Below are 12,285 nucleotides of genomic sequence, written 5' to 3'. Positions count from 1 at the left end.
TGAGTTCCCTGAGTCTCCTGTTGTCTGTGAGTCCCCGAGGCGTGTTGATGTTGATGTGATGCAGGGGAAGATTAGCTTGGAAGGCAGGTGTTGAGTGGTACTGTCTGGCGTTTGCTCCCCTCTTTGCTCACCTCGCTTGGCCACCTGTGTTTGCTGTGCTTGTTGTGTTTTGCTGTTCCTGTGATACGTTACACAACACGCGAGTAACTTAAGTAGAGTACAGCAGGTTTGACTCTCCTTTATTTTTCTTTTTCTTTCTATTCCTTTTAATCATCAGTTTCTTTTTATTCTTTTTTTTCTTTATATTTTTCTTTTTTCATATTTTTTTTGTTTCGGTATTTATATTCTTCTTCTCCTCATCCTTTTCTTATCATCCTCTTTTTCTTGTTCTTTTATTAGTTCTTATTCTTGTTCTTGTTCTTCCTTTCTTTCTTTTTTATTTTTCTCTTCCTCCTCTTTCTCCTCATCCTCCTCTTTTTTTTTTTTTTTCCTGTTTTTCTTTCTTCTGTTCCTCCTCCTCCTCCTCCTCCTCCTCCTCCTCCTCCTCCTCCTCCTCCTCCTCCTTCTCCTCCTCCTCCTCCTCCTCCTCCTCCTCCTCCTCCTCCTCCTCCTCCTCCTCCTCCTCCTCCTCCTCCTCCTCCTCCTACATGTGATCAATTCTCCTTCTAAGTATACAAGTGTTGCGTCTCTGGTCTTTCTCCTGTCACGTGTTTCTAACGGGGCTACAAAACAGTGACAGTCTTTATATATGGTGACTTGTACAGGTGAATGATGATAGATGACGATGGAGAGTGACGGATGGTGACACATTTCCATGGATGGCGATATAAAATGAGGTTGTGATGCATAATAGAGTAACATAAGGTGGTTGTTCCGTCAATACATAAGGTTATAATAGTGAGGCCAAATTTATGAGGGTGCAATTTCAAAACAACAACGTTAATGATAGAAAACAATGAAAAATCAACAGCCAAATGAATGAATAAGCATCGAACTAGTAAAAAAAAAATAAAGGAAATAACCAAACAACCAACCAAAAACTATACAAATACACACGCACACACTCACACACACAGAAGCAAACACTACCACTAACACCATCACCACCACCAACAACAACAAAAACAACACACCAACACGTTCAACACCCCAAATTAAGCGACTCCACAACAGAAAAAGGAGTTACACCGATTTTTTCACACTTTCTTTTTTCTCTCTCGCTCTCGTGCACAAATTCGTCAAACATGGAGTATCATTTAAACTGTATCTGCCCTGTGGCCTCGATGTCCCCTGGAGGCTGTGGCGGCAATAGCAACAGAGAGGAAGAGGATAGAGAGTCAGTGGAGAGAAACACAGCACATTCCTATCTACTCGCTGCATTCACTCGCTACTTTACTTTACCTTGTTAAAATAAATAAATAAATGAATAGATAGATAAATAAATATGTGAAATAAAATGAGTGACTGGCGGTAATATGAACATAGAGGAACAGTGCAGAGAGTCAGTAGGGAACAATACACAACGTTCTTATCAACACTGCATTCATTCGCTTATATACTTTACCTTTGCTGAAATAGATAAGTAAATAAAAAATAAATAAATGTAGATGAATAAATAAATAAAATAAATGAGTGACTGTGGCGGCAATAGCAACACAGAGGAACAGAGGCAATAGAGAACAACACAGCACGTTTCTATCAATTTTTGCATTCATTCGCTATTTTACCTTACCTTGCTAAAATGAATGAATAAATAAGTAAATATATGAAATAAATTGAGTAAAAAATGAAACTCACAATTAGTATACTTTTTCTACAAGAGGGATTTTAGACTTAGAGAATTCTTTGTTGCTTTTAAAATCAACCAATTAATGAGATTTTCAACAGATAAAGAATTCAAGACTCAGTGGGAAAATATGCAAACCTTCGAAATAATGATAGGTAACTTACACCACAGATTTAAGAATATAAAAAAAAAAAAAAAAAAAAAAAAAAACTGAAAAATCTCATATCTGATTTTTTTTTTTTTTTTTTGACATGAGAATTTAAAACAAAAGGGAAAAAAATGCTAAATGGAATGTAAGTTTCGTGAGATGTATTTCTTCACACACACACACACACACACACACACACACACACACACACACACACACACACACACACAGTAAAGGCGTCTACTGCAAATTTCTCTATTATCACCATTAGAGGCAGCAAGTGAAGAGTAAACTGAGGAAAGAAAGGCAAGAATGCAGCTCACCGCCAACCTCTCCTGAAAAAATAACAGGGTGAGTAGCAAAGTGTGAGATAGAGAGAGAGAGAGAGAGAGAGAGAGAGAGAGAGAGAGAGTGTGTGTGTGTGTAAATCGCAAACGTACGCTTCTCTCTAAACAAATAACTCCTCCAACTAAAAACAACATACAACAATAAAAAACACCAACAACAACAATAAATACGCCAGAAATATATTCAAATACAACAACAATAACAAAAACAACAATAACAACAACAACAAAACAATTCACTTCCACATAGCAACACGGCGCTTTCCAACAACTAATTCCACTCGTCTGCTTTGCTTCAAACTTTTTTTTACCCTCGCTACAAACTCTAACAACAACAAAACAGCTAAACAACAACAGCAATAACAGTAGTGGTAGTAGTAAACAGTAACACAATTCCACACCGCTGCTGTTTCCTGCCATGCATCAAAAGTCTTCTAAAAGTCCTCTCAAAGTCTTATAATATAGTCTTCTTAATGTCTTCTAAAAAATCTTCTTAAGTCTTCAAAAAGTCTTCTAAAAGTCTTTTAAAATATATTCATACATTTTCACCTTGATTGCTAGTTCTGTCTCCTCTAATGCCTTCACTTAGTCGGCAGATTGCAGTGGATCCTCGGGTACTTGAGAGCTTAATGCAATGACAGGTTATATCTCCTGGCATTAACTTCATTACCAATAACATAACACGTGCTGGTCGCTTCCTGTTTGTGCCTGCCTCCCTATCTCTCTGTCCCTCTCCTCTCTCTCTCTCTCTCTCTCTCTCTCTCTCTCTCTCTCTCTCTCTCTCTCTCTCTCTCTCCAATGCTGATTATAATGGGTGTGGATACTAATGTGATGTAGATGAGTAGGTAATGTGTTTTGGTGTAAGTTGTATCCATGAAAATTTCTCTTCCAGCAAGATCGTGTAAGTTTTCTCCATACAAAAGATAAACAATAAGAAAAATGAACAAATATGCAAACACAAAGAGAGAAAAACCAAAAGAAAGTAAAAAGATAGATAGATAGATAGATAGATAAAGATAGACAGACATAAACAATAATAAGGTGAGAAAAATTGAAAAAAGAAATATATACCTAGCTAGCTTAAATCAACTCAATTTATCATGCAGGGATTTATTATTTTATCATTTTTAGGGAAATCTTGAGAGAGAGAGAGAGAGAGAGAGAGAGAGAGAGAGAGAGAGAGAGAGAGAGAGAGAGAGAGCGAGAGAATGACAACACAGTACACAACAAAGGCAACAGAAAGTACCAGTCAATGTAACTCAGCCGCTGACCCAAACACTCGCCGTCGCCACCACTGCATTGAAAGGACAGGCAGCATCTTATTAGCGTGGCGAGTGAGGCACTTCACTCTCCTTAAAGAGCAACCAACTGAACCACGCTCATGAGATACAATTCCCGATGTGCCACCCACGCTAAACCTCTCTGTGTCCACTGCTTTGTGTATCCACTCGTTTCTCTCTTCTTCCTCCTCCTCCTCCTCTTCCTTTCCTTCCTCCTCCTCTTCTTCGTCTTCTCTTTCCTTCTCTTTTCCTTCTCCTTTCCTGATGTATCACCCTCGCAAAACCTCTCTCTGTGTCCAATGGTTTGTCTATCCACTCGTCTCTCTCTCTCTCTCTCTCTCTCTCTCTCTCTCTCTCTCTCTCTCTCTCTCTCTCTCTCTCTCTCTCTCTCTCTCTCTTTTATCTCCTCCTCCTCCTCCTCTTCCTTATCTTCCTCTTCCTCTTCTTCGTCTTCTCTTTCTTTCTCTTTTCCCTTCTCTTCGTTTTTTCTTTCTTTTCTTTCTCCTTCATCACTTTTCTTCTTTCTCCTGCTCCTTATATCCACTCGTCTCTCTCTTCTTTTTTCTCCTCTTCCTCCTCTTCCTTATCTTCCTCTTTCTCTTCTTAGTCTTCTCTTTCCTTCTCCTTTCCCTTCTCTTCGCGTTTTCTTTCTTTTCTCTCTTTTTTTTCACTTCTATTTTTCTTCTTCTTTGTCTTCTTCTTCTTCCTCCTCCTCCTCCTCCTCCTCCTCCTCCTCCTCCTCCTCCTCCTCCTCCTCCTTCCTCCTCCTCCTCCATTCGTCTCTCTCTCTCCTCCTCTCTCTCTCTCTCTCTCTCTCTCTCTCTCTCTCTCTCTCTCTCTCTCTCTCTCTCTCTCCGATGTAAACTTAACTTATACAAATATTCCTTCCATTATTCCCCGAACATTTCCTAACCTCCCTCTGTGTCCAATGGTCGGTCTATCTATTCATCTCCCTCTCCCAAGTAAACATAACCCATACTAATATTCCTCCCATTATTCCCTTAACTTTCCCTAACCTAACGTAACTATAACAAGGGGGTGAATCTATCCAGGGAAACTCATAAGACAGAAGCTGCTTTGAGTGTATCAGCCATCTTTCCTCAGTCCCTTTGTGTGTTTTTCTTACGTGCGATACTCTTAGAAGGTCCAGTCCAGCCATGAGTCACCCTTGCATTGCGTCATGTGGCTCTGTTTCTGCGTCATCATTCCTTCTCTCTACACTACACGTAACCTACTGTATGGAAAATAGGAATGACGTGTGATTCTATTTTTGTTTGGATATCACCATTACTATCTGCACTAATAGCACGGAAAATAGGAATGACGTGTGACTCTGTTTCTGTTTAAATGTCACGATTACTATCTACACTAATAGTACGAAAAGTAGGAATGACATGTGATTCTATTTCTGTTTGGATGTCACCATTACTATCTGCACTAATAGCACGGAAAATAGGAATGACGTGTGACTCTGTTTCTGTTTGAGTGTCACGATCACTTAGGTCTCTCTCATATACTTGTAAAATCTCAGGAATTGTTTTGTGTACACGTAAGTCTTCACTCTCAAATGTTGTACCGCCCAGAAATGGCAAAATATATTCTTTTTCTATTACTCTTCTTATTTGTAGATGATTGTAAAGACTCCAAGCATTGATATTAGCGTTGAGAATAGTTGCATGTCGCAGTGAAAGAGTGAATACAGAATTGATTATGCACACACAAAAAATGGACAAACAAAAGACGAAACACGCCTTCTGAACACAACACCTCTCTTCGCTAACACCAAACACCACCGTGCAACGAAAACTTTCTCTTGGTTCTGTTCAGCACACACTTTAATTTGAGCCAGTAGTATTTCTTTCTTACACGCCATGACATCCTATATTTTTCTCAGCAACATACGACCACTCCCTTGACCACGCCTTCCTCTTCTCCTTACTGATCCTACGGTGGAACTGAGCAATGATTCAGAAATGCAAGGGAACACAGTGGAAAAACAAATAGTACTAGTTGGTCCTGACGAGGTTGTTTATGATAAGGTACACTATTGTTCCTGTTTATATTTATGGACTGTTTGTGATTATCTGCTCTGATCTATAGTATAAAGTTGAGTTCCCTTTTTTTTTTTTTCTACAGTCTTGAGGCGGTTTGTGGTAAGCTATTCTGTCTATCCGTAGTTAAAGATTAGGTGTTGACGAGGTTGTTTGTGATATTGTAACTGTTTATATTTATAGACTTTATGATTACCTGCTCTGATCTATAGTAAAAAGTTAGGCGTTCCTTTTTTTCTTCTCTACACTCTACAGGCGGTTTGTGATAAGCTATTCTGTCTATCCGCAGTAGAAGATTAGGTGCTGTCTGTGTTCATATCATTAGGTCTCAGTTGACTCCTTTCTCACCTCCAAGAGCTCATTAAGTTTTAGCTCTTGTCATCTCACCCCAACTCACGCGGTCACATGTTTATAACCTTCCTGCATGAGGCACATCTGCTTGGATTCTCTTATTCTATTTACCAACAACAGTTCTGTTCTACTTTCTCTATTCCATTTTTTTTCTTCCTTGTTTTCTTCTTATTCTCTTTTTCGTTCCATCGTCACGTATGAAGGTATACCACGAGATGATTGATTAATTGATGGATTGATTTAGTGGCAACGCAATAACAAACACTACACTACTGTGCCGAGTTCTCTGAAAAGTCGCTTCCTACGTCACTATAATGTTTCCTTCACTAACAAACACCAATATAACATCTTCAAGACATTTGTCCCTGTCCTTTAGCTGATTCTATCTGCTCTATAAGGAGACTGGCAAATCATTGGGCCTTCTTTTCTTTATGTTTTTGTTGCCCTTGGCCAGTCCTCCTCTCTCGCATAAAAAAAAAAAAGAAAAAATGGAGGCAAAACAGATAAAGATGAAAATAATGAAGGTTAAAAACAAGAACCATTAGTTGAAAATAGTCTACCATTATATTCATTCTGGTAATATTAATTCACTGACAACTTCGTGGATTTCAAGTTCTCTCTCTCTCTCTCTCTCTCTCTCTCTCTCTCTCTCTCTCTCTCTCTCTCTCTCTCTCTCTCTCTCTCTCTCTCTCTCTCTCTCTCTCTCTCTCTCTCTCTCTCTCTCTCTCGGCAATATTACAAAGGTGTCCCTGGTGTGTTTTTTCAAGAATTCTCCGGTGGGATTTCTTTCGAACCCAAGCCTCACCCTGACCTCAATCCCCCAATGCCACCAGACACACACACACACACACACACACACACACACACACACAATCTCTCCTAAACACAAATATAATTCTGTTAACACAAGGCTTTTTACTTTCCCCCTTTTTCCCTCCCCTCCATTCTCTCTCTCTCTCTCTCTCTCTCTCTCTAGGTTAGGGAAGTTAAACAGCCACTCACAACACTACTGGAGCTTGTTAGAGCAGGCCTTACAAACTCATACAAGCCGAAAACATGGAAATAACCTCAGCGCTCTCGTCGGAAAGTTCGGTTAGGTTAAGTTCAGTTCGGTTAGGTGAAGTTGTTAGCTTACGTTGGGTTAGGAAAGGTTGAGTTCAGTAACTAAATTTCTGAGTTTTTTTTTTTTTAATTTATACCATGTGGGCTTTTCACTGGAATTTATGGGCTAAATGGGGTACTTTTTGGGGTACCTCCTATCTCAAAGCCCACCCCCTAGGAAACCGTTGCCCCGAGTGAGGAAGCCCAACCTACTCTCAGACCGTGGACAGGATTCGAACCAGTGCGCTTGGAGACCCTGCGGACCCCAACGCACGCATGGTTCCACTGTACCACGGCGGCCCCTATCGTTACGAAGTTTTGTTAAGTTAGTTTAGGGTAAGTTACATTGGGTTAGGTGAGGTTGAATTAGCTCGCGTTAGGTTAGGAAAGGTTTAGATGAGTTCAGTTACTAAATTTCACAGTTGGTCCCTTCCTTACGTATATAACTCACGACTTAGTAAAACATATCCTACCCAGAAAGAAAGACTTTAAAACAGGGAACTGGCAACTACGGGGGTGTTTTTGTTTACTCTTTTCCCCTCTTGCATTAACCCCTTCAGTACTCGGACACATTGTTTTACCTTGAGTTTTATGAACGATTTGATCATTTTATTGACATCGGGAAGGGTCTATGGAGGTCAGAAAATTAATGGCCACAGTCTTCACTATTTTTAACCCCTTCAGTACTGGGACACATCGTTTTACCATGAATTTTGTGTACGATTTGATCATTTTATTGACATCAGGAAGGGTCTATGGAGCTCAGAAGATTAAATAGCCTCAGTTTTCAATATTCTAATCCCAACATAAGTCATGGTACTCAAAGGGTTAATAAAGTCAGGTTACTTCAAATAAACCACTACGAAACACACAGCAAGGCCAATATAAACACTTTTGAGGACAGTGGGAGGTCGACACAGACACAACCACACACAGCCACAGCCAAGTGTCGCGGCCGTCCCTCTTACCCAGGGCGGTCGATGTAATAGTTAACTGCGGGAATTTGCAAGAGGACGCAAGGAGAGAGAGAGAGAGAGAGAGAGAGAGAGAGAGAGAGAGAGAGAGAGAGAGAGAGAGAGAGAGAGAGAGAGAGAGAGAGAGAGAGAGAGAGAGAGAGAGAGAGAGAGAGAGAGAGAGAGAGAGAGAGAGAGAGAGAGAGAGAGAGAGAGAGAGAGAGAGAGAGAGAGAGACGGGACAAGCTGCACCTGAGAACACGTGGAGGAGGCGTGCTGAGTGCTGACCTGATTGTTGAGGAGTGCTATTCCGAGACCTCTCTTGACTTCATTTCCTGCGGGTGACGTCAGCAGGACAAGGTAGGGCGGCGCAGGAGGAAGGACACACCGACACGTCCCATCCACACAAATACAGGCACATACAGAGGACACAGGAACAATATGAACCACTCACAAACACAAGCAGAACAACACTGGCAGGGCATGACGTCACGGAATCCCTCAAGTATCGCTTCGTTCTAATCCTTCATCCCGGCAGTGACTTTGGTGTCAAAACTCATACCCATCTACTGACCCAAGCTTCCAGACACACCTGTACCTATCACCTCACTTATGTTAATGAACTGTATATGATTGCTATGTCAAGTGGCTCAATAACTATACCATAACATTGACTTACAGTAGAAACAGAGATACCGACAAACGAAATAAGAAATGAATAGTCAAATCTTGTAATCATTCTTCTTATTAGTATGTATGTGCTTTATTCCCGTCTCAGTAGCAAAATTTTACGGTTCCAGGGAGCAGCAGGTACGATGGAAAGGACAGGGATCAAAGCAGCTGGGTTGTGTAAGATGACGAAGCCAGAGCCGTGAATGTTGTTGAATTTCTTTGAGTTCATTAGCAGAAAGTAGGAGAGTAAACAAACATTAGCTAAGTAATGTGAAAAAAAGTGAAATGTGGAAAAATAGATAAATAAAATGGAAATACAGATAAAGAGGGAAAAGGTGGAATATGAAAGAGAGAGAGAGAGAGAGAGAGAGAGAGAGAGAGGTGAAGGCTACTGCAGAACAATGGAATGTTGGCAAAAGGTGGACAAATGCACGAATATTTATGTTTTTGTACCTCGATAGCCAAGCATATTTCTCTCTCTCTCTCTCTCTCTCTCTCTCTCTCTCTCTCTCTCAATATGTTAAGAGTTGCGTTGGTCTTTTCTCGTCCAAATGATAATGTTTTCTTGTTGCTCAGTTGGACAGAATTCGTGGAAGGCTCTCTTTTCGTGTGTGTGTGTGTGTGTGTGTGTGTGTGTGTGTGTGTGTGTAAATCATTCACACACACACACACACCTACTCCTACACCAAAAAAAAAAAAAAAAAACGAAAACAACGCGTAAAAAACATGCAAGCCAGTAATCAATAGTGAATAAACCTAAGACAAACAAACAAACAAACAAACAAACAAACAAACAAACGAGCTAATGAATAAATGCATTAAGGTGAAGGCCAGTGAGTCAATGCGATCAATTAATAACTTTACGAAAAAAAAAATCAATCCGATGAAAGAAAAATAATACACATGTCAAGCTCAAAATTAATGAAAAAGTAATGACACACACACACACACACAAACACACACACACACACACACACACACACACACACACACACACACACACACACACACACACACACACACACACACACACACACACACACACACACACACACACACTGCGACGGACAGTACATAACCTCCTCCTCCTCCTCCTCCTCCTCCTGTGGTATCCCTTCCCCTCTCCTCTGTGCTCCGCCCCAGACTTCCCTCCATTACCGCGAGGGACTTCCTGACTGATTCATGATAGTGTGTGTGGGAGTACGAAGCCCCATCCCCTCCCCAACACTTCCTCCCTCCCTCCCTCCCTCCCTCCCTCCTTCCCTCATCACTCCTCTTGCGTTGTCCTTTCCTTTCTCCCTTATATTCTTTTCTTCCTTTCTTCCTCCCGTCATCTGTGCCTCCCCACAGCAGCAATGTGGGTGCATGGCAGGGCGCGCTGTGGAGCGTCAGTACTCACAATACAGTCACGCTTGTCACTGTCAGGGGTATATGGTGTGTGTGTGTGTGTGTGTGTGTGTGTGTGTGTGTGTGTGTGTGTGTGTGTGTGTGCGTGAGTGTCACTCACCAGGTCCGTCGACAGTGCCTGATGCAGGCTGCGTAGGGCCAATGTAGCAGCAGGATGATGATGAGGCCAGCCAGCTGGGCCCCGACGGTCCAGCCGAGCGAGTTAGCCAGCTCCAGCTCGGCCTCTGAGGGATCGTAGTGGGGTACCACCAGCTGGGGATCCAGGTGGCTGTAGTAGCACCAGTACCGCCTCCCCGGCACGCCGTAGTAATCGAAAAACTGGCTGCAGTTCACGGTGGGCGGGTAGCCGCAGCCCTTCACGTTAATGTAGAGCGAGGCGTTCAGTTCGTCCCAGTGGGCGGGGTTGGTGTGGGAGGCGAGGGCGGTCAGGTCAGAGCCGCCGCCCTCCACTTCAGACAGTTCCTCACCCCCCTCCCCACCCAGATCACACAAGTCTCCCTCAGGAAGGGATTCGTTCCGCGATATGGAACAGTTCCTGTACACGACGGTCACCTGCGTGCAGTTATAAACGTCGCTGGTGCAGCCCTCGGTGCACGAACACCACGAAATGTTCCTCAGGCCCACCACCTCGCGGGCGAACGTGGTCATGCAGAGCACTGGGGACGCCTGGAACTGGTAGGTAAGGGTGGCGAGGGCAGGGTCGATGGTCATGGGCACCAGGAACAGCAGCGTGAACAGGCCGAACACGATCATGAGCCCCGCCAGGATGGTCGTGTACAGGCGCAGCAACGAGCGACAGGAGGTTCTCTTCTTCTTCTTGGACCCTCGCTCCTTCAGTAGCTGCTGCAGCGCCACCTTGCCGGGGTTGATCTGCGGATCCTCCACTGGGGCGGGGCCATTGTCCAGTCTGCCCGCGCCCTTTAGTGGCGAGGAGCCGCCGGGGGCTTTGCTCACCGCCGGGGCGGCCGAGGTTTCCTAATGGGAATGAGCTCCTCCGTGAGGGTCGGGGCACCGAGCCCCACGGGTTGGCCGTGCCCGGGGGCGGGGGCGGTGGGCTCCGGCATCACGCTGCCTCGGCCGTCATGGACACTGCACTACTGCACCGCCGCCTTCTGGCCGCCGCGCTCACCTTCTGATGTCACTCTCGTGAGTGAGCGCCGCCGCGGCACAGGTGTCCTGCCGCCGCCACTGCCACCTGGCGGCAGCTCGCGGCACCACCGCTAGGCACAGCTGGGGAAGGGGAGGCTTCTCGTGGGGATAGGGACGGGGGGTGTCGATGGGTGGGTCAGCAACACCTCGAGTGAGAGGCCCCGCCCCCGAGGGATGCGGTCGGACGCCCCGCTTGTCCTGCACCCAACCTTCAGGATCCTGAGGGAGGCAAAACTGGGGAGTGCTGGGGTGGGATCCACGAGAGACGCAGGAAGGAACCAGAGAGCTGTGTGTGTGTGTGTGTGTGTGTGTGTGTGTGTGTGTGTGTGTGTGTGTGTGTGTGTGTGAGTGTGTGTGTGTGTTGACCCAAACTTTCCAGCAGACAGAGATGAGGCGACAGAGTGCTGCCTTTGGAGGTCATTCCTTCACCGCCATGCCCGCAGCACGCCCTTTCCCTCACCCTTTCCCCTTCCCTGACAAGCACGACGCCCCTTTCCCTCCCTCCTATCATGACCTACACAGTCTCACTGCTCAGTCCTGCCCCGGCACAGCCACTGCCTTCTATAATCCTCCTCAAGACCTAGCCTGCTCTCTCCTCAGAACTTCCTACTCCCCACTCCCCACTCCATTCCCCATCACTAAATTTCCCACTTAAGTCTCTCTCTCTCTCTCTCTCTCTCTCTCTCTCTCTCTCTCTCTCTCTCTCTCTCTCTCTCTCTCTCTCTCTCTCTCTCTCTCTCTCTCTCTCTCTAGCACGGCCCGGTTTAATCATGAAATATTGCTTTAAGAGACTCAATCCCCTCAAAAGAAGAAGAAAAAAAAAAAGCATTAACAAAGAGCAAACAAACTTGAATTGGATAACAACATTTACACTTTCTCCCATACGACATTTGGCAACATTTTGTTTCCCGTTTTCTCTAATCTTTTTTTATTTTTTCTCGTTGAGATTAAAAGAAAACGCAAGTTTTATGCATAACTATTGTATCATGAAGTGTGTGTGTGTGTGTGTGTGTGTGTGTGTGTGTGTGTGTGTGTGTGTG

The 12,285-nt window shown here is 44.0% G+C and overlaps 1 protein-coding gene across 1 annotated transcript in view; it reads right to left on the bottom strand.

Annotated features, from left to right (window-relative positions):
* LOC123511071 (protein tipE-like) overlaps positions 1-11,160 on the bottom strand; it is a 67,837-nt gene extending 56,677 nt beyond the window's left edge. The window contains exons 1-2 of the mRNA XM_045266685.1: positions 11,119-11,160; positions 10,197-11,071 (exon numbers count right to left, since the gene is read on the bottom strand). Coding sequence (XP_045122620.1) covers positions 10,197-11,071; positions 11,119-11,160 — 917 coding nt within the window. The remainder of the gene's footprint in view (positions 1-10,196; positions 11,072-11,118) is intronic.
* Between the last annotated feature and the right edge of the window lie 1,125 nt (positions 11,161-12,285).

This window comes from Portunus trituberculatus, chromosome 31 (genome assembly GCF_017591435.1).
Source record: "Portunus trituberculatus isolate SZX2019 chromosome 31, ASM1759143v1, whole genome shotgun sequence".
Classification (NCBI taxonomy): Eukaryota; Metazoa; Arthropoda; class Malacostraca; order Decapoda; family Portunidae; genus Portunus; species Portunus trituberculatus.
The sequence above is the reverse complement of the archived record's forward strand: the minus strand, read 5'-3'. Positions and strand labels throughout refer to the sequence as shown.